Source organism: Primulina huaijiensis, chromosome 3 (genome assembly GCF_012295235.1).
Source record: "Primulina huaijiensis isolate GDHJ02 chromosome 3, ASM1229523v2, whole genome shotgun sequence".
In the NCBI taxonomy this organism is placed as follows: Eukaryota; Viridiplantae; Streptophyta; class Magnoliopsida; order Lamiales; family Gesneriaceae; genus Primulina; species Primulina huaijiensis.
In genome coordinates this window covers 326,699-348,399 of record NC_133308.1, presented here as the reverse complement: position 1 = coordinate 348,399, position 21,701 = coordinate 326,699, and the positions used below count along the sequence as shown (strand labels likewise).

The 21,701-nt window shown below is 36.1% G+C and overlaps 5 protein-coding genes and 1 non-coding gene across 15 annotated transcripts; 3 read left to right on the top strand and 3 right to left on the bottom strand.

The window, feature by feature from the left end:
• Positions 1 to 36: 36 nt before the first annotated feature.
• TRNAC-GCA (transfer RNA cysteine (anticodon GCA)) lies at positions 37 to 108 on the bottom strand. The gene has a single exon. It is a non-coding gene; the product is annotated as a tRNA-Cys (tRNA).
• LOC140972740 (riboflavin biosynthesis protein PYRD, chloroplastic-like) lies at positions 109 to 4,305 on the bottom strand. 5 transcript variants are annotated; one of them, XM_073435130.1, is made up of 6 exons: positions 4,205 to 4,288; positions 3,977 to 4,032; positions 3,127 to 3,277; positions 1,901 to 2,369; positions 1,098 to 1,396; positions 109 to 962 (listed from the first exon to the last, which is right to left on the bottom strand). In XM_073435130.1, the coding sequence occupies exons 4-6, from the start codon at positions 2,273 to 2,275 to the stop codon at positions 365 to 367; spliced, it is 1,272 nt and encodes a 423-aa protein (XP_073291231.1). In that variant the 5' UTR covers positions 2,276 to 2,369; positions 3,127 to 3,277; positions 3,977 to 4,032; positions 4,205 to 4,288; the 3' UTR covers positions 109 to 364. The 5 variants fall into 5 exon arrangements, with proteins under 5 accessions (XP_073291231.1, XP_073291229.1, XP_073291228.1 ...); XM_073435128.1 differs by lacking the exon at positions 3,127 to 3,277 and adding an exon at positions 2,840 to 2,873 and having other exon boundaries at positions 4,205 to 4,286; XM_073435127.1 differs by lacking the exon at positions 3,127 to 3,277 and having other exon boundaries at positions 4,205 to 4,305.
• Positions 4,306 to 5,221: 916 nt separating this feature from the next.
• On the top strand, positions 5,222 to 9,366 carry LOC140972737 (G-type lectin S-receptor-like serine/threonine-protein kinase SD2-2). 2 transcript variants are annotated; one of them, XR_012174528.1, is made up of 2 exons: positions 5,222 to 8,285; positions 9,228 to 9,366. XR_012174528.1 is itself a non-coding variant. In XM_073435123.1 (1 exon), exon 1 carries the CDS (start codon positions 5,655 to 5,657, stop codon positions 8,226 to 8,228), a length of 2,574 nt encoding a protein of 857 aa, XP_073291224.1. In that variant the 5' UTR covers positions 5,222 to 5,654; the 3' UTR covers positions 8,229 to 8,302. The 2 variants fall into 2 exon arrangements, 1 of the variants encoding a protein (XP_073291224.1); XM_073435123.1 differs by lacking the exon at positions 9,228 to 9,366 and having other exon boundaries at positions 5,222 to 8,302.
• On the bottom strand, positions 8,359 to 11,072 carry LOC140972738 (protein DETOXIFICATION 34-like). Of its 2 annotated transcripts, XM_073435125.1 has the most exons (8): positions 10,743 to 11,072; positions 10,206 to 10,482; positions 9,857 to 10,100; positions 9,523 to 9,579; positions 9,200 to 9,438; positions 8,979 to 9,097; positions 8,721 to 8,807; positions 8,359 to 8,596 (listed from the first exon to the last, which is right to left on the bottom strand). In XM_073435125.1, the coding sequence occupies exons 1-8, from the start codon at positions 11,070 to 11,072 to the stop codon at positions 8,558 to 8,560; spliced, it is 1,392 nt and encodes a 463-aa protein (XP_073291226.1). In that variant the 3' UTR covers positions 8,359 to 8,557. The 2 variants fall into 2 exon arrangements, with proteins under 2 accessions (XP_073291226.1, XP_073291225.1); XM_073435124.1 differs by having other exon boundaries at positions 9,857 to 10,482.
• Positions 11,073 to 13,451: 2,379 nt separating this feature from the next.
• Positions 13,452 to 17,154, top strand: LOC140972736 (AT-rich interactive domain-containing protein 2-like). 4 transcript variants are annotated; one of them, XM_073435121.1, is made up of 3 exons: positions 13,452 to 13,583; positions 14,606 to 15,270; positions 16,153 to 17,154. In XM_073435121.1, exons 2-3 carry the CDS (start codon positions 14,791 to 14,793, stop codon positions 16,996 to 16,998), a joined length of 1,326 nt encoding a protein of 441 aa, XP_073291222.1. In that variant the 5' UTR covers positions 13,452 to 13,583; positions 14,606 to 14,790; the 3' UTR covers positions 16,999 to 17,154. The 4 variants fall into 4 exon arrangements, with proteins under 4 accessions (XP_073291222.1, XP_073291223.1, XP_073291220.1 ...); XM_073435122.1 differs by lacking the exon at positions 13,452 to 13,583 and adding an exon at positions 13,859 to 13,945; XM_073435119.1 differs by lacking the exon at positions 13,452 to 13,583 and adding an exon at positions 13,960 to 14,260.
• A 3,060-nt stretch (positions 17,155 to 20,214) lies between these two features.
• LOC140972735 (uncharacterized) lies at positions 20,215 to 21,682 on the top strand. The gene is made up of 3 exons (XM_073435117.1): positions 20,215 to 20,595; positions 21,136 to 21,264; positions 21,390 to 21,682. Exons 1-3 carry the CDS (start codon positions 20,278 to 20,280, stop codon positions 21,531 to 21,533), a joined length of 591 nt encoding a protein of 196 aa, XP_073291218.1. The 5' UTR covers positions 20,215 to 20,277; the 3' UTR covers positions 21,534 to 21,682.
• The last annotated feature ends 19 nt before the right edge of the window (positions 21,683 to 21,701 follow it).

Genomic DNA, 21,701 nt, shown 5'->3' with positions numbered 1-21,701 from the left:
TGGAAATGGAAGAAAAATATCAGACTATGAAAAATAAGGGCCCAACCGGGTTCGAACCGGTGACCTATTGATCTGCAGTCAATTGCTCTACCACTGAGCTATGGACCCTTGAATGTCTAAACACATCTTTAGTTATTTTTTATAATCAAAGAATTAAGATTTTCTTCCCCGCACCCAAAGCATGGTGTCTGTATAGATATCAAAATCCTATTACTACAGTCTATAGCTTCTTTTCAATATCAAGCATAGTAGAATAATAAGCGATCATTTTTCAAAATTCCAAAGGCCAATATGGCTAACACCATCCCGACTTGCTTCTCTATTAAGTTTTGGATAATCTTAGTTTTGACTTCTCTATGCAATTTCAACAAATATATCCCTCAACTATAACACTTTCACCGGAGATTCTTGATGTCAAATTCTTGACCCTTGTTTTCATATTCGCAATATTTAATGCTTTTACTACATTTCCACCCCAAATCGGCAAGATCTCCACCACCACTTTCTGGAACAAATCTTCATCAAAACCCTCTTTCAGTATATCCTCAAAATCAGTATGGTCTCCCATTAAATCAACTAATACGCTACATAATCCTTTTCTCTTGCAATGTTCAAGAATTTCAGCTAAAGTCATTCTATCAGAAAGTCTCCTGTGAACCTCTTCTTGGCCATTTTCCAGCTCTTTAAGCTCTTTCTCCGTGATGATCGGTAATTTTGAAGCAGCATCAGTAGGGAGATCAGGATTCTGAATTAGGGGATTCGCGGATTTTGATAACACTATTTTAAGAGGTTGATTTGCCCCCAGTTCACTAGACACCGGAAACACAGACTTGTTGGCTAGAGCCGTAGAAGAGAGTATGACTGCATCATATTCTTGCAACAATTTTGAGTAATATTCACCACGTTCCATAGCATTTTCACCAAGCTGATCTAGCATATTTCCGCCAAGTGACAAGGAATACCTGTTAAAAAAGAATCGGTATTGAGGAAAATCGGCAATCAATTATGGAACCCACTAAAAGAAGTTCGATTAAAAGTCAACCAAAGTTACGTCCTAATAAGATCAAGAAGTAATTTAGTCCAGAAAAAGTAAGTACCTCAGAGTAACAAAGGGTTTTCCAGTCAGCATTTGATGAATGTAAGCTTCATTAAGTCTTTTGCACAGTTCTTCCTCGACTCCTACGATCACTTCAATACCGGCTTCTTGTAGTCTTTTAACACCTGCCGAAGCCACGATCGGATTTGGATCCACCATACCAACCACCACTTTTTTTACTTTGGCTTTAATTAGTGCTTCAGTGCATGGTGGAGTTCTTCCATAATGGTTACATGGCTCCAAACTCACATATGCAATACCATTTTCCGCCAAATCCCCAGCATCTCTGAGCGCAAAAACCTGTGCCCTTAATGAAAATATTGATCAGAATCTGTCATCGTCTTTGTCACTAAATAAGTCCTACAATTTAGTATTTGCATTGAAAATGGCTGGCATTTTTCAGTTAAATTATAAGACGTTCTTCCTATTTTTGAACCGAGTGATATTCATCTTTGAACTTACATATGAAAGAAAACATACGTCTCCATCACTCGTCCAGAATTGAAGAGATCACATCCCAATAGCTATTCGTATCTCTAAATTAAAAACAAAAAAAAGAGATCTGAGTAGCATATTTATGAAACAGAGTTAAACTAATCTAGTGTCCATATCTATCCGAAATCTTCCCAGAAACCAACAAACACCGCTCCAAATTAAAATGCTTCTAGCAAATACTAACTATTTCAAGAAAGAATCACACATTTACATCACCCATGGAACCACGTAAAACAATTTAAAAAAACAATATATAGTCATAAATAAACTTAAGTAAAAATCATTCAGAAAAGATTAGAACCGATTCACCTCGGCATGAGGTTGGCCAGCTTTTGGGTGGAAGCCTTCACCGATAATCTTCCCATCTCTAACAATTACACATCCAACCATTGGGTTAGGACTTGTACACCCAATTGCCTTTCTCGCAACCCCCACACATCTCCTCATATAACACTCATCACTGCACTTCTCTTCTTGATTCAGTTCTTGTTTTATCTGTGATGCTCCTCTCCTTATTACAGTCAAACAACCTCCATTTCTAGAAATAATTCCTGATTCAGACACTCTTGGGGCTGAACTGCACAACCCAGATTTCAAGTTGGGAGAAAACACCAATTTGTTCTGCTGGATTATCGGTGGGTGGTAGCAAATGTGGTTGAGAAACAAGAATGTTTGGGTATACATATTAGGCGTCAGCGAGGAAATGTGAACACTTGATCAACAACTAGTACATCTCCAGTTATAGCGTGGATAAATTGGAAATTAAAATGTCTAATCCCTGTCAAATTACTGAAATCAGTACCGATATAATTTCTGTATCAAATATGTGTGTGTGCGCGTGTGATTTATATATACTAGCGAATGATGCACATGTGTTGCGTATGTAAAATAGTAACCACAACATACATAAATCATGATAATCAATAGATCAGGTTAATTCGTGATCAATCTGGAGCATAACCGATATAATCCGGCTCAATTTGATAACTAGTTTACCACGATACAACTTTTATACCAAGTAAACAACTGTTCAAAATTATAGGTACTCTTTCATGACTCGGTAAAATAAGCTTTACTCGATTTTCCCCCTTTCTTTAGCCACATAAATTAATAATTTGGTTGAGCACGAGGAGGAAACCTATAATTACACACAAAATAAAAAAAAAAACATGACAAATAAGAAACGTATTTTTGTCGAATATGAGGATAAAAATCCATGGTGGGAAATGTATAAAATTCATTTAGCACCTTCACATCCATTCCACTAGGACACTGTCACTGCCTGAAATGTGCAAGCAAAATTGACAACCAACATAACAAATCCAACATTCTCAAAAAAAAAAAAAAATTCAACATATCTTGAACCAAGACATCACTCCAATTAACACTTGATGGATCAACAAAATCAGCAACAAAACATTAAAAATCCAACAGATCTTCAAAATGGGAAACTCAAAGTACATGTTTCTCATATAGTCGATTTCCCTTTTTTTTTGGCAAAAGTCATAGTGATACATAGAAACAAAAATACTCACTTGTGACACCATGGTGATAGCAATATCCATAATTTACCATATCTCTTGATTTATTTTCCTATCTTAGTACCAAATCACAAAATTGATATGGAGCCTGGAGGTGGGCCATAAATAAACGCAGAACAGCAGCTCACTTTGTTTTTGGAAAGGTCTACACAATAATAAATTTAACAAAAAATGAGAAAAAAAAAACCAGCATTTTTATTTTTTGTTCAAAATTAAACAGTAAAAAACAACAAACAAAATATGAGTTATTGAATCTCAACTCTATTTTTCTGTTAAGTTTTGAAACATTGGAATGTAGTAAATCGGTTCAAGAACAAATTATAATCAAATTGAAGAATATCAAATTTCATAAATGAAAAACAATAGTAAACTAAAAATTTAAAATTATTAAAAAAAGCTTAAAAGGAATGCATAAAAAAACAATTTAAAGTACTTGATGTATGAAGGAAAAAATAATAGATAAAAATGGAGATTTCTCACTCAATACAGCAAAGGAAGAGAATAATTCAGTAAATCTGGATACTGAAATATGATGAAAGATATGTAATTTAATATAGAATGAACCGAGAAGGTAAAGAAATGTAACGGATGGGATGGGAAGAAAGCTATAAAAATAACCAACCAAAACAAGACGGCGTCGCGAATTTTTATACGTGAGACTTCAAACTTAACATAAAAATAAATACTTTTTTATATATGACCCAAATAAAAATCCGTTTAACTGTATACCACAAGTTTTTGCCAAACAAAAACTGCATACTGGATTTAAATATTTAAGACATATCAAAGAAACAAATAGTTTAACAAACATAATCAATCATTAAAAACAAACTATCGAATTCACCTGTTTCAGAGGCAAGAAATCAAATGGTTGGAGGAAGGACAACCATTTGAAGCATACTGCATTAAAAACAAACAAAAAATACAAACAAATCACACCAAATTGAACATAATATAGAGAGAGGGAAATATATGCTCACCAAGAAGAAATTGGTTAAACCCTTTGAAATATGGCGAGTTGATTTGGATAATTAATAATGTAGAAGTGTGAGAAGGGAAAATATGTGCTCACCGAGAAGATCAGAAATTGGTCAAACCCATGGAAATATGGCCAGTTGATTTGGATAATTCAGTAATTATTTCTTTTAATCAAAAAATATAATTTAAGAAATTTAGGAATATATATATATATCAATATATATATATATAAAGAACTTAAAAGGAGATGGGCCGGGCTCAATAAAACTTTTTAATGGGCCTGGATTTCCTTAGGAAGCGGGTCGGGTCCATGAAAACCCCTCTTGTTTCTTATGCATCATAGCTGCGTTGGTATTTAAACTTTTTCTTCTTTTTTCATTTATGAGCGAGTTCTATTAATCATTATATGTGAAAAGACATTAACTTTCCAATTTAATAAATCCGAGGTCCAGTTACTCAAATTGCATTCAGATCCAATATTTTTTAAAAACTAGAACCAGACCCCAAAAATATGATTTGTAAACTTTTTCATAAAATGAGTACTTCTCAATATAATCATGGGACAAATTTTGTAATTAATTGTTTCTATAATTTTTGAGATGGTGTGGCTACGATTAAGATTTGTTTTTCAAAAAAAAGGAACGGCAATTTTATTATAAACCAAGGGGCAAAACCTACTGAATTAAATATGATTTCACCACTATTTTCTAATCAATTTTACTAATGTTTTAATATAATAAAATAAATTTTAAAACAATAAATGTATTTAATTATGGGATAAATTGGTAAAATTATAATATAAATAACATAATATATTATAATTTTAACTATTTGTAGAATTTGAATGAGAAACAAAATTATATAATTATTTAATATTTCATCCTTAACATAAAACAGCAATGAACTATGAGAGTCGAAAACAACTCATATCAGTTTTTCTTTCTATGAATATATTTGGTCACTGATATACATTCTGATTTCTGACAAGTGTTTTTCTCTAACATGAAACTTTAATAGATAATAAATAATAATACAAACATAGTTTTGTAACTATAAATTTTATCGAATCTATATGTGTTATTGTCCATGAATCAGATCGTAATAAATTCAACTTCAAAAGAGTAAAAAATCCTCATTTCTTTAGAAATATGTGCTATTATTCTTCTGTCAAGAACAGAGACTCTGAAGTCTGAACTCAAATTCCAAGATAATCCGGCTGCCACAACATCCCAACCTTCTCAATCTGTCTACTCAAAATCGTGTCTTCTTTCCCAGCTAGCCTCAGAAGAAATCCGGTTTAGTGAAATATCCACAACTCCAACATAAAGAAGTATTTTGCTCTTGCCCGTGAGTTAAAAGTTCCCGATGTCCAAAAAATTAGTCAGTCACAGACTCGCCCTTCAGAGTTCAGAGTAAATTTACTTCTTTTTGTGTGTAGAATCCGAAATTTCCCATTATATTCTGCCACTTGATGAACATATGAAGTTTCATTCTCGCCTAATGTGAGCTTGCAATGCTATTTTTGTTTCAATATTTGGGGAAGAATGGCAATGTATTTAGCTCTCAACTTAATTCTCATTTTCGGCTACTGTTTTTCCACCCAATTGAAGCCCACCTGTAGTTTAGAAACAAACTTTACGCATTTTATGAAGAAAATTCGAGATTTGAAAGAACCCACTGGAAATTACCTTGATGGGAGCATAAAGTCGGAGTCTTCGAAGAAATCTGTGGTCAAACTGAGTGGAAATTCCACCATTTTGAGTGAAAACAAGACTTTTACGTTGGGTTTCTTCACCCTGAACGATGACTTCAACTGGTACTTAGGCATTTGGTATGCTTCAATCCCCATTCGAACCTACGTTTGGGTAGCGAATCGGGAAAAACCCATAAAAAATTTGCTGTCGGCTAGTGCAGAGATCACTGAAAATGGGAAGTTAGCTGTGGTGGACCAGGATTCAGGAAACGTTGTGTGGGAGACGAGCAATGCTGAAAAGGGAAGTTATTTAAAGCTTCTAGAGGAAGGTAATTTGGTGTTGTTGAGTAAAAATGGGAGAACTCTGTGGCAAAGCTTTGATTTTCCAACCGACACTTGGATTCCAGGCATGTACTTGACGGCGCTTCAAAGGCTTACTTCTTGGAAGAGTTCCGTTGATCCAGCTCCAGGAAGATATTTCTTGCAGTTAAATCCTCCAAATTATGGTGAGATTGCTCTCTATTATGGCAGTAACAGTATTGATAATTTGTATGAATATTGGTCTACTGGGAATTGGAATGGAAATGCATTTTCTGGGGTTCCTGAAATGACAATTCCTTATATATATAGATTTGAATTTTTGAATCCTTTCTCTCCAATGGCAACTTTTGGATACACTGAGGTACCATTAGAGAGCGGCGTAAAGCCTCCCTTAACAAGGTTCCGCTTGGACCATCTGGGGAAGTTGAGGCAATTTACATGGTCCCAACAGAGTGAAACCTGGAACATGTTTTGGTCACAGCCCGAGAATCAATGCAGAATATATGGGCTGTGTGGAAATTTAGGATTTTGTAATGCTAATATGCTGAGTCCTTGTCGGTGTTTGGACGGTTTTAATCCCGTGGACAGGGTTTCATGGGAAAAAGAAGATTTTTCCGAGGGTTGTCATCGCAAAGGCTACGAGAGTTGTAGTAAGAATGATGAGTTCGAAGAAGTTGGGCCGGTGAGCTATGAAAGAACATCAGTGGTATCATTGAGTGGGACCAAGAGTGAGTGCGAGAATGCCTGTCTGGAAAATTGTTCTTGCATTGGTTTATTTCATAACGCGAAGAATAATATGTGCAAGAAATTATATGGTTCTCTTTTGAACCTGCGTGATCTTACTTCTGACAGTACTATTCAGGATAAATTGTATTTGAGAGCGCAAAGCACTGGATCTCGCAAAAATTACAAGAAGAAGACGACTTTCTTGATAGGGATGCTTTGTATCCTTACTGTGATTCTGAGTGTAGGAACTATATTCTTGTTATTCGTGTGTCAGCGAATGGTTAAAAGAAGGAAAGCAGAAGAAGATGGTGTGTTTCAGGTCACGAATCTGAGGGTGTTCTCTTACAAAGAGCTCCATGTTGCGACTAAAGGATTTTCTGAGAAGCTCGGGCATGGAGGGTTTGGGGCAGTTTTTCGAGGTGTATTGTTGGATTCTTCCCCTGTGGCAGTGAAGAGACTTGAAAGACCTGGTGGTGGTGAGAAGGAGTTTCGAGCAGAGGTGTGTACTATAGGAAATATTCAGCATGTTAATCTGGTCAGATTAAGAGGATTTTGTTCTGAAGATTCTCATCGTCTCCTGGTTTATGATTGCATGCCAAATGGTCCTCTTAGCATGTACCTAAAACCGGATGGTCAGAATCTGAGTTGGGACGTTAGATTTCGTATCGCTCTTGGGACTGCAAGAGGCATCGCCTATTTACATGAAGAGTGTCGAAGCTGTATTATACATTGCGATATAAAGCCCGAGAATATCTTATTGGATGAAGATTTTTCTGCCAAGGTTTCTGATTTTGGGTTGGCGAGGCTAATTGGCCGAGATTTCAGCAGAGTCTTGGTGACAATGCGGGGCACATGGGGGTATGTTGCTCCTGAGTGGATCTCTGGTGTGGCAATTACTACAAAAGCCGATGTATATAGCTATGGGATGACGTTGTTTGAGTTGATAGGTGGCCGCCGCAACGTGGAAGGACCACTCTCAGGTGGTGGAGTTGTCGAGGGCGAACTGGAGAAATGGTTTTTTCCACCATGGGCCGCACGCCAAATAATTGAGGGAAACCTGGCGAGTGTCATTGATGAGAGGCTCGGGGGTTCTTATAACACAGTAGAGGCAGAGAGAATTGGATTGGTTGCTGTTTGGTGCATTCAAGATGAAGAGTCTACGAGGCCTACAATGGGGATGGTGGTGAAAATGTTGGAAGGAGTGGTGGAAGTGACTGTCCCACCGCCTCCAAAACTGCTTCAAGCCTTAGTTTCTGGCGTGTCCTTTCAAGGGGTGGGGGGAGGATCTGGGAACATGGTAGTGCAGGAGCATGCTGGCAGTTTTCATGACATTTTTTCAATCTCCATGGAATCCAAGGATTCTACACAGTCAATGTAGTTTCTCTTTAATTTGCTAGTCCATGTTGAAGTCACATTTCCAGGCATTTTCAAAGGGGTAAATTGGCTAAGCTCATTGATATTCTGCTTTATACTTTTCCATATATGTCGTATTTTTATTTTATTTTATCCTCCACCTCTATTAAAGACAACCGATTATAGATTAATACTGATCTTGAACAATATCTTGGGAATTTAGACCATGCCAAAGGGTAAAATTGCACAATCGATAGACTTCTGGGCATGAGTAATGAGTTATTTTCTGTAAGCTATCGAATCATAGTCTCTTTTTTTCTATCATCGACGAATTTTTACTTGACCATGACCTCGTTATGTCCACCTACGCATTCTTTCAGAAGCTTGCACCACCTGCAATTCAAGTGAAAAAAATGTTGTAAAGGGTTTAAATTTAAAACTAGACCATGCTTTGTCCATCAGAAAATGTTTATTTTTCTGTTGAATCATATCCTAGGAATCAACATCAGAATATTACCTCATCTTCCCAATTCGTGTTCCACACGATAACCAAAAGAATCAAAGTTTGCAGAAAAGTTCCAAATATCATACCGATCCAAATTCCCTGCGATCAACCATCCGTGATCAGTAAATTTTGTACCTCAAGAATACTAACCTGCAGACGATTTTTTCTGTACTTTATTCACTTGTTTGCTTTCTGTGGATATGCTTATGTTACTATTCAATTCATGTGCGTGATTAGTCCTGCTGACCACAATGAAGATCCGTTTATTACCTTCACTCCTAGATCAGTTTTATAACCCAGAAGAAATCCAATTGGGAGTCCTATGATGTAATAACAAAACATGTTAATGTAAGCCACAAGTCCTTGCCATCCTCCCCCTACAGCAACTCCTGCAGAAACAACATTTTTCCTATCATCTTAGAATCTGTAAATAAATATTCCAAACATATATCTCAATTATTATGATTATCACAGTATAACTGGCGTTGAACCTGAAATCACTGGCTGAATGCTATTCAGCACCAGGGTTATAGCTAAAAGGTGTGCTAAATCAGAGACTGCCTTTTGCATTTTTTCGCTGCTTGTAAAAAGGATGGCAAAATGGTCTTTCGTCGCCATTATTATCACCATGCTCAGGAGACCTATGAGTACAGATTCGGCAACAGTGACAATGACTGAGAACTTGGCAGCTCGAGGATGTCCTGATCCAAGCTCATTTGACACACGAACGCTGGAGGAAATATAGGAAGAAATGAAGCAGAAAGACACTAATGATTCGGGTGAGAAGGATTTATCCTTTTTTCCCTATTTTTACCTTATTGCTGCATTAATCCCAATGAACAGCATACCTTCCCATCCATTCAGGTTCATGCTGAATACAAGAAAATGATTATGTGATAGAATTAGCTCTTCGATGATAAAAATAATATAATTCAAATTTTTATGTTTAATTTTTCCAAAATTCAAGTTTCACCCTAATGAATTCATTGAGTTGGTCCACCCCCCACCCTCTCCCATTATCTGTTCCACAAATCTTAGGTCCTCATATGCTAGTATTATCTTGTATTGTTGGTTCAAATGGTAGACGGGATCAGGAAGTATGGTAGGCAATAGCATTGATTAAAATTTGAGCGAATACGTGATATTACCATATAGAAAGGGATCCGACAGCCAGGACAGGATCCTCTAGATGCCCAGTGAGAACTATTATACTCATAAAATACCATATTTCTAAGCAAATCATAATGGCTGAGGCAACCGAAAGCTTTGCAAATCCCCAGATATCCTTAAAAGCGAGCCATGACAACCCATTCCAACTATCTTGGCACCACCCAACTATGTACACAACCTGAGCTATAGCAATACCCCATGCTGAAACATCATAGGCTGCTGCTGCACCAGCCAATCCCCATTCAAACACTTTAACAAACAAAAGCAGCAACCCTATGTGCAAGACAAAGGCCACAAAACCGACCCATGCTAGAGTCGCCACCTTACTTTGAGCTTGCAGGAACTTCTGTGTAGGAAAGTTAATGGCGAGTGAAAACATTTGTGGAATGATTTTTATTGAAAATTTTCCTGCTATTTCGGCAATGTCGTGTCTTTGTCCTAGTAGCTTTAGCAATGGTGTGGCATAGATGTAAAGGGGTGAAAGGCAGAAACAAGCAGTTGTGAGTATTATCCATGATCTTTGCATGTAAATTCCCATCATTTCTGTTTCTCCAGCTCCAAACGCCTGTCCACATAACGTCTCGAGTGCACTAGCCATACCAAGCTGTTAAACCAAGAAGATACGATATGAAATGCTTTGGTGTTGATCTCTTTGGATTCAGATAGATCTGGAATCCATAGAGGAGATGAGTCCGGGACGAGGGAGGTGAGGTGGGACGACTGGATAGATATTAGGGGATAAAAGCTAAAATACTAGAAAAACTTTCATAAATTATTTTCCAAGGATACAATCACGCCCCCTTGTCCTCTGTTGGATCTACTGTTGCTTTGAATTACTGAAAGTTTGAAAGATAATAAGCTTACCATGAATCCGAAGGATAAGTTTGCAATGACTGATAAACAGATAGCGACTGCAGATAGCTCTATATCCCCTATGTGCCCCACAAAGATACTAGTGAAAGAATTGATGCCATAATTGCACAAAATATTGAAGGCAATAGGAGCTGCAATAGCCCATAGCTTGATGGATTCTATGTTTATCACATTTTTCACGTCCTCATAACTTCTTACAGGAGGATAATCGCCTCCCTCCCCATTTACTAACAAGGTGGTTGGTGCCTCGTGGAGCAACTCCTTTTCATCTAAGTGTGTCTTGTTGAAAAAAGTTGGTTCTTCCAATTCCAAGACAGCCATTTGACTTGTAGACAAGTCCAATGGTGACGATGCTGTTGAAGAGGCCGAGCCATTGCTTCCCAATGCTCCTCCTCCATTCTTTCCTATGACACTCGCAATCGTTACACCTTGTGCTACAGCCCTCACTGTGTTGAAATTTATAATAGATTGATAAATTGATCTAGTTAGTAGAATGTGCTTCCTTTTTCAGAATCTTTTTGTCTTTTTCATCATTTTTGTTTTTCTTTTATTTGGGGTTATGGTTATCTGAGTTGTGTCATCTTATATATGCTTAATAATAGGAGATTTGACTAGTCGTAGTTAATTCTGTTATGTTGTTACATATGAAGAGGAAGGGAGAAGACAGAGACTTGTTCTTGACCTTAGAATATGGTTTTTTACTAAATTTCGTCTTGCTTTCTTGTTTCCTATTTTGGGCCATGGAGAATAAATGGTTCTTGATTCAGTATTGTGTTTGCCTTCTTTTTCTAAGACCCAACTGTTTGTCGCTACTTCTCGAAAATATACCAATTTTTTTTTCCCGATATATCACTCTAAAAAACCCCCATTTTGTGAAAATAAGATATGATGAAATAAAGTTTCAAACTTAATATTTGATGAAAAATATTGTTCCAGTAAAATGATAGTTAATACAAAAAATCAGTATATAGAATTATAAAATATTAATGTACTAATAGGCAAGTCTAGACCCAATTTCGGTTTACACACACTTTTTATAAAAATGTTTTACGGATTAATTTTGTGATATGGATTTTTTACTCGACTCATGAACAAAATATTATTTTTATATTAAAAATATTATTTTTTACTCTAAATATCGATCAAGTCGTTTCGTTATTATATCCGTGAGACTGTAGAAATTTACGTATTTGGGTTAGCTTTGCCTTTATACAACCTCTAAGTTGTTTTCATTGTATATATCTAAATTAATTTGAAATTAAAATAACATAAATATGTTACGTACTACGTAATTTGTCTAACACGAGGGATTGGAGAGAGAACATTAGGGGAACAAAAATTATGGAAACTAAAAGATGTCAAAATTAGATACGATCCATCAATCCAACACAGTTCAATCCGAAAAAAATCAGGTTTGGGTTTGAGGTTTTCAGGTTCGGATCAGATCGGGTTAGATTCCGATCGTAAACTTGATTAAAGAGAATTTCGAGAAACACAATGAAGAGTTTCAAGTTATCGTTCACAGGGAATTAAAAAATAAGTTATTTCCGTTAATTTCGGAATAATTGTAGTCCAAATTGTTAATCGCTCAAAAGTAATTCAAAAAACATCAAGTGCATGTTCATAATCCATACAACATTCAACAAATTTTGTATGACAAAATATTTATAAAAAAAATTCTATTGCGTTCTTGGATACGAAAAAACAATTCAACAACTTTTGAAAAATTATTATTGTATTCTTAGAACAAATCCCATAATATTTAATATATACGTCATTGTTTTTTTTGGATCAAAAAATATATATATCACGTGCAGTGACGGATGCAAGAGCCCAGGCCTGCTTCGGCCCAAACATAATCTTTTCACTCTACTCATAGTCCAAATGAATTTTACCACATACATTGGCCCAATCTCAATTCAAATTTCGATTTCCTCATCATCGGAAACCGCTTAAACAAATGAAATTGAATTATTATAATTTTTTATATATTTTATGAAATTTATTGGTTAATTGACCCCTTAATCAATTATTGGCTCCGTCGGTTCTCTTTGTGCTTAGTTCAAGTTTCACGGTAGCATAGGGAAGTTAAGGATCCAGTTTTGATATCATTGAAATCATGTTGTGATTTGCAATTATGTCTATGAAATCTTTAATTATTTATTTAAAAACAAAAAGGAAATTCAGTAATAGGCAAAAGCCAAATATAGTTAAAACACATTAAGCTTCAAATGCATTATTTATTTTGTAACGGATGATCAAATAGGCAAAAACTTGTGTGAGACGGTCTCACGGGTCGTATTTTATGAGACGGATCTCTTATTTGGGTCATTCATGAAAAATTATTAATTTTTATGTTAAGAGTATTACTTTTTATTGTGAAGATCGATAGGATTGACACGTCTCACAAATAAAGATACAAATAAAGATTCGTAAAAACGGTTCACAAAAACATATTCGACCAAATATGATAGTGTCATTGGGCCCACAAAACTTTGTTGGAAACCTTGGGTGAGCACAGGGATCTCATCACTCGACCTAACAAAATAGTGATTTTCCAGAAGTACCCTCAAGAACGCACAACCAACTCAACACCCAAGTTAGGAAACCATAGTTAACAAAGAATTCCAAATTTCAAGTAATCGCACTCTAACTACAAAAGGAATTTATAATCCTCGAAACTTCATCCTACCTCTGAAATCCCCTCTCCTCTAAATTTTAGATCTAAGCCAACCCGGCCGACCCCCTTACCCAAATCTGCTATTTTTGTCACAAGAGCGATACTTCTAGTCTCCTTAAAATTTCTTTGAATCATGTACACAAAACAAAACGGTACGTAACAATCTCTCAAAATCATATAAAATAATCTTTTTTTATATATTATTGTCGAATGCTCATCTCACTATCTACACGCTAGCGAATTCATATTATCATTTTGTTTATTATCGGAGGTCAGGTTCGTCTGCTCTTTTTGTTGTTGAATTTGAAGCAAAAATATAGATCTAAATTTGACACAAAGTAATTTATTATTCCTTAAAACAATTTTTTCCAATTAACTTTCAAGAAAAACTAAAATCTTGTGAAATGAAAGGCAAAACATTTATATGCAAAATGGGCAGAGAATTGGAGAAGACAGAAGTTTCAGCCCTAACATCCCCTTCAAAGTCCAAAAAACCCTGAAAATTCAAATTACAGTGCGTCTCTCTCTTTTCCCTATGGCCCCTCAAACAAATTCTTGATGTATTTTTTGGGCTTTTTCTACTCTTACCTGTTTCTGTACGTGTACAAATACTGAAACAACTCCCAATCTATTGCCCCGGCTCTCTCTCTCTCTCTCTCTCTCTCTCTCTCTCTCTGTTCTAGAGAGAGAAAAGAGCGGGACTTGAAAATTTTCTTGTATACGGGGTCTGAAAAATATAGGCATCCCCAGCAATAATCCATCGCCTACCTTCTTACCCTAAAAAACCCAGCTGAAATCTATGGCCCTTTTGCCTTGGTTCTTTTTAAAGGTCTAAGAAGATGATGTCAGTCTTATGTTTCTACACACTTGCACTCCGGCTACGTGCTTTGAGTTTTTAACTTGGTATCTAGTCTCTTGATATAGCGTGCTTTGAATTTGTGTGTATAAAATGATTGTGAGTTTTGTTATGGTCTGAATGTAGAGAGACAATGGGTTGATTTAGAATGGAGTTTATGGGTCTGGTATCGATTGAAGCCAAGAAACTATTGCAAACGTCTCGAAATTTGTTTCGTTCTTCATTTTGAATTTGAATATTATAGAGAGGCGGTGTGGGTTTTTGTTCATTGAGATTCTTCTGATTTTTTTGAACAGTTCTCTGCGTTTTGTGTTTTAGGCCGCTGCCTCTGGTGACTGGTGAAGGACACAAAGTCGACGTAGTGCGGCTTTGATTTTATAAGAATCCGTCTGGCTTTATTTTTTCGTCTGTGGTGTTGAGTTTTTGTAATGCATAGAACGGATTGTTGAGGATAAATAAAGGGGAATACAGGGTTCAAGAGTTGGTTTTTATCGGGTTGTCAAATGGTGGTTGAGTCGGATTTGAAGGTGTTCTTATCAGGTATCCCAGATAAAACCAAGAAAGATGTAGAATTGGAGAAGCTAAAAAACAATACATTGAAACTCGGTGATGAGGATCAGGATATTGTGGAACCGAACCTAGATTTTAAGATTTTTAATAATAAGTGTATTAATGAGATTGCAGGTAATGTGGATGTTTATGAAAAGCCAAGTAATATTAAAGATGACAATGGCGAAAATGATCAGGTGTCAGATGAGGACTCGGCTACGAGGAAGAGGAAACGCGAGTGCTACTTAGGCATACTGAATTGGCTCGCAAACATTGCTAAAAATCCTTGCGACCCTGCGATTGGATCAATACCTGAGATGCAGAAGTGGAATCACTATGGGAGTGAGCAGATGTGGAAGAAGATCCTCTTGGTTCGTGAAAAAATGCTTTTGAAAAGAAATACAGATGGAACTTCTCAACATTCGATTTGGCAGGTGTAAATCAAATATTTCTCATCTGTGTTTGAACATTAAAAACGATACCATCTTCAGTTGTTAATAAGTTTCCATCATTTTGCTACTGGATCAGATTTTTTGGCTTCCATTTGGAGGGAATATCATATTGCACATGGCTCTTAATGTTGCATTGTTGACTATTCAATAGGTCAAGAAAATGTAATCTAGCATTGCTGACTGTTTAATTGGTCAAGAAAAATGCTAAATTTCTAATCAAATGGCCGTGGTCTGATAATAGTAGGGATAGTGGTTTTTGTAAGTTCATTGTACAAACACATAATTTGAAGTCCCAATTCTCCATAAGCAGAAGAAAAAATGATATTTGTATTTAGCGATTTCATATGTTGCATTTGGATTGATGAACTTGAAGCCAAGTATATGAAGTCCATAATAACAAAATTTGACAATGGATTCTAAATCCTTGACAATTTATTTTTTGAAATATTGTAGTCGATTTCAAATCCATCTCAATATGGAGTCATTTTAAATCAATTATTCAAATACTTCATCAATCAAAATCTTCCGATAGATGAAGGAATTTGTTCATATTTCAAATTTATTTGATTGTTTCTATTAATTTATAAATTTGCTATATTTCAAATTCATCAAAGTTGGATGTAATGGCAATTGAGATGAGTGTCATCAAGAATCAATAGTTCAATTCATTCCTCAAATCAAATTTCTTCCATCCAAACGCAACTTTAATGCCTGCAGCAGAACAGAAAATCACCTGTCCACCCAGATTAGTCTTTCACATTAATAGTCCACTCTACCCGTCTTTCTTGGTTAATGTTAGTTGGATATTATCTTGTTATTGAATATTCAAACATCCTTGAATGAAACATTTTCTTTGCTTGGCAGAAGAAGCAAAAGATGCATCCGAGCATGTATGAAGATCAGTCTGTTTCTGAAAGGTTAAGATTCAGCCAGAGGCTCCTTGTCGCTAAAGATTCTTCTAGAAAAACGAAAGGACAGTTGTGTTCAGAATCATCATCCTCAGGTAGTCAAAGCGACAAGTGTTCTTCTGATAAGCAGTCTGATTCAACAGCAGATTCAATTGGATTTGGAGGTAATCATACTCGAAAGAAACACATTCCTACAGGCCCAAATTTTCAAGTAGACGTACCAAAGTGTACTGAGGCAGCTTATGATAGTGATTCTAAATGGTTAGGCACCCGAATTTGGCCACTTTACAAAGGAGAACATAACAAAAACTTGATTGAAAGGGATCTTATAGGAAGAGGGAGACAAGAATCATGTGGATGCCAGTTCCCCGGTTCTATTGAATGTGTCAGGTTTCATGTTGGGGAGAAAAGGACGAAGGTAAAACTTGAGTTGGGCTCGGCCTTTTACGAGTGGAAATTCAATTCCATGGGCGAGGAAAACGCGATTTCGTGGACTAAACAAGACGAGAACAAGTTTCAGGATATAGTGAACTCAAACCGGTTGTCATCTGAAAAATACTTTTGGGATGAACTTTTCAAGTTTTTTCCAAGAAAAGGGAGGGCAGCTCTGGTCAGCTACTACTTCAATGTCTTTCTTCTACGGCGTAGAGGTCAACAAAATAGGAACATCACAAGCAATATTCATAGTGATGACGAGGACTCCGAATATGGACCAATTTGCAACAGGTTTGGCCAAATGGCTACTCAATCTCCAGGGTCCATTTTTCGTTCATCAAAGAAAACGAATATGAGTCGCAGTTAGGCGTTGCTGCTATAAGTTGTAAATTGCTGCAGATTTTGATGATAGTCCTAAAGATACCTATGTTGGGCTCTCTCAGGCATGTTCATAAGCATTTACCTTTTTTCTTACATATTTTATCGTTGATTCCTTGGTTTAAGCAATCAAAATTTGGATTCGAAGCTATACGTACATTCTTTATACTTCATTTGGGTTGGTCCAGTCATACTCGGTCTGGATTCTGGCCCATAAAAAATGGATGGTGTCTATGGATTTGGTCCATATCCACTTATACTCGGTCCAAACCCTATTCATCGCATCTGATTTTATTTATTCCGTGATAAATATTAATAATATTTTACAATATATGTTGAATGATTTACTTTAATTAATTTAGTTATCTCTCGAACTCTACCGTAATTTTTTCCTGATCTTAAAGTAAAATTTATTTCAAATCGATTGAAACCGAAACCAAAATACTTAAAAACAGAATCCACAATGTATTCAAGTAGTTCGGTTTTGGTTCTATTTTCATAGTATCCTTCCGCAGGTTTGATCATGTCTTCAAATCAATTGTTGTCAAATTTAAGAATTGTGGGTGAGGAATTTGAAGATGGCAATGCACATCAATTAGTTGATGTTATTGTTGAACATTATTTTCTTAAAAAGATTTTATATCGCTTCGGGTGATCAGTAGTTATATAACAATTTTACTTGTGAAAAAAATTCAATAACTAGGAAGTGATGTAAACTTTTTTGGTTTAAGAAGGAAAAAATGCAAACACAAAGATGAATGCAAATGTATTTAGAAATTCAGAATTTTTTTGTCAAAATAAACCTTTGTCTTCTATCTAATGTTGTTTGTCTACAAAGACACGTTTCATCAAGTGGGTGTCTCTTGGGGTCAAAAGACCCGAAGTTTTCATCAAATACACATGCACTCCCTTGTCCGAGAGATTCTCGAAAAGAAGCTGCATCACAGGGGCACACATTTTGGGTGCCCTCGCGCTGCCCTTGAATTTCCAGACATCACTTGGGGTGCTGGGTCTCCCCTTTTTGGGCACTCCAACGCGACCCTTACCTAGGAATTTTTCAGACAGTTTTTGGAGCGCTTCTCTATTCTCTTTTTGCTTTTTTTTTTCCGAGTTTTTTTTTTGTTGCTTAATTCCAATTCAGTAAACTCGACAATTTCAACAATCTATCACATAAATGCATGTCATGTCGAAAGAAAGTTTACACAGAAAATCATCGCATCAGGAAAGTTGATTTTTGTTTTTTAATCCCCTTTAGAGTACTATCAGATTTACTCAACCACGAAGTAAACACGATACCTTGAACTTTTTGGTGGTTTGTGTAAAACCAAACAATAGTACATAAACGATAACTTCTCTATCATTTTCTTTTGAATTTTTGGTATTTCTGTTTTGGCCATGGAACAAGTTGTGGCTTCATAAATGTTTCGTTGAGTGACTCGTACCCACACTTACATAAGCAGTCTCTTTTTAAGATCATCCTATTATATTTTGCATTTCCAACTAAAGAACATTAAAAGTACAAAATTATCATCATTATATTTGTAAAAAACAACACTCTTTTTTCTTACGAATGTAAAATGAATAATTCTCAAGTGCTAATACAAGTTCTCTTAATCTAATTGTCTCATTGAACCATGATATTGAGATATCCGATGTAGCAGAATTTCTCAAGGATAGATTTCTCCCAAAAATTGGAATGTATATGGATAACATCTCTTTATTGGAATATATGTGGTGGGTAGCACCCATGTCAACTCACCATTCATTTGAGTTGTCCACCAGATTTGTATAAAAAATCGTTTAAGTTAAATCAAGTTCAGAAAAATCAAAAGATACCGAACTTTTTTGAACTACGTTCGCCTGCTCTATCTATTTCTTTAAGTGCCTGCATTTTTTTGCCATGTGGCTCGTTATAGAAATTTCCTTTGAACCTTTTCATATTATTTTGTTGTTGTTGCCCATCATGAATTTCATTTTCTTCCCATTGTTGCTATAATCCACCGTGTTAACTTTTGCAGTCATCTTGATTGGTTTGACATCGTATCACGGTTGCCTCTTCAATCCTCAGTCGAGCAATCAGATCCTCGAGTTCCATTTATTTTCGACCGTGCTTCAAGTAGTTTTTGAAATCCTTCTACAAAAGGAGGAGTTTCTCAATCAATGCAGCAACTTGAAATGACTCGCTTAGACATATCCCCTCCTCACGAATCTCTTGCAATAATACTTATATTTATTGCACTCGACTCACTACAGATTCGTAGTGTACCAACTTGAAATCCAAGAAGCGTTATACAACGAACTTAAGGCCGACATATTCTGCTTTATACTTATTTTCCAACATTTCTCACAACTCTTTTGTGGTTTTCACTTGACAATACACATTGTATAATATGTTGTCGAGTTCATTCAGAATGTTATGTTTGCATAGGAAATCACATTGATTCCGTGCATCCACTGCAGTCCTCCTGCAAGGATCAACATCATCTTCGAGAATGGTATGAGGATCCTCCTTTAGAAACTTTGTCAAACTCATAATGGTAAGGAAAAATAATATTTTCTATTGTCATATTTTGAAATCTGCACTGTTGAACTTTTTTAACCTTTCGCCTTGTGGCCAATGAAGTATTATTCGTTGTCGTGGATGAGAAAGTCATCTTCAAATTCTTCAAAATAAAATAACAAAATCTTCTTAAGCTTTTTGGTGAGGAACTCGAAAATGACAATGCATAACAATAAGTTGAGGTTAGTGTTGAATACTAGTGTTTTGGTATTTGACAATCTTCTCAATCTTCTCTCAATATATAATAACTTATTTTACGATAACAACACAGTAAATCCGGGAAATTTCCGGACAAAAGCTGGAGGACAGGGGCGGCCCTTTTTGGGCACCCAAGCGCCTCATTTACTACCCGAGAACATCCCAGGAAGTTTTTTGAGCGCTTATCTATTCTTGTGTTGTTTTCGTTTTATTCTCTTTTTTTAATTAATACACATTTTTTTAGATTAACATATTAATCTACAAACTATCTTAATCGAATAAAACATACTAAACAAACATTATGTGTGAGAGAATCGTTGAAAAAATATTAATTAAAAAATCAAATTTATTATCACTGATCACGATTTACAAGTGCAACACTAACAGTACCATTACTTTTACATTGATAGGTTGGTGAAATTTTCGCATCATGATTCATGCGTGACTTTCAAGTCTCTCGCTTGATTTAAACCCGAGCAACACCTGCACTCGGATAGCGTTTCCCACTAAATGAAGAACCGAAGCGTTCTCATTAATCTCCTCTTCGGTTTCCTCATACTTAAAACCTACCAAACTCGCGGAATTGACTGGTTTGCGGAGGCATCGAAGCGGAGAATCCACATAGATGACAATTTAGACGACGTCGTTGACGACGAGGAGGATGAAGCTTGGCGTGAATGGGGCAAGAACAAGCAACCCGAATTCGACCCGCCGCCTACGGATTTTACCGGGATGGGTCTTCAAGAAATGCAGGAAGAATTGATGAAGCGCCAGCTCGGACCCGTTTTCGGGTTCGTCAAACTCGTGCCGGGAACTCGCCGGACTCCGGTAATCAACTGGTTCATTCGTTTCCTTGAGTGGTGATCGAATTCACTTGCTGTTTTTTTAGGCTGTTTGCTTGGATATTGGATCAATTTATACAAATTACATGAGTTCTATTTGAATTAACAATAGCTTGATTAATGGCGGGTTTGGCAAATTAGGACTGTAGTGAATGAAGTTCAGAAAACGCGATGGGATTTTTGGTTCCAAGATAAATTTGGGCGTTAATCGAGCTTGAAGTGTGTGAGATGTTGTGATAAAGTTTATTTTGCTCCATAGATGGGGTGCGGTTTCAGCGTTGTGCAATTCATAACTAATGGATCACGAGAAAGTTGAGATGTGTTTTTTGAGGTTGCTTAGATTTATTGGCTTTTCATTGAAATGTAGCCTGCCAATGTTGGCGTCTGATAATTAAATTCTATATATTTCACCACAACACTGACTCCAATGACTAACTCGTACAGATTCAGGTGTGAGAGTTTTATATCTAATTATATCAGTAGTTCATTACAATGATCTTGGCTTTATTGAAGAAAATTTGTGCAGGAAATGGTGTCTGACGTCGCCATGAAATGGACAAATGTCGCAAGAACAGGTGCAATTGAGGCAACATTCACGGGTGTAGATTTGAGTACCATCATGTTCACCATGCAAAAGGGTCAAGATTCGCTGGAGGTTTGTTCTGATTTTTTTTTAACAAATGTTATTTATAATTAAATAGTCTGTTGATTTAGTAGAGATGTCATTTTATACCATGCATTTTACTTATTCTATCAACCAAATTTCCAACCTTTTTCCAGTTAAAAGAATTCATACTGAGTCAATCGGATGCATACGAGATTAAGATAGGGGATCAACTTTTCAGAAGACCTGGAGATCGTCCCTTCGAAGAGGTTTTTGAGAAGATCCAGACCGAGAAGGATGAAAGGCACCACGAACTTTAACTACGTGGGGGTGATACAAGCTGCAATTTTCGCTTTCTTGTAAGTTGTTTGATTGTTTCAAATCCATTCTATGAGGTAGCTTGTAAACTATCCACCTGTTACTAAATTCTTGCAGATATATTGAGATGAGCATGATATATTTTTTTCAAGTGATTTTGCATTAGATGG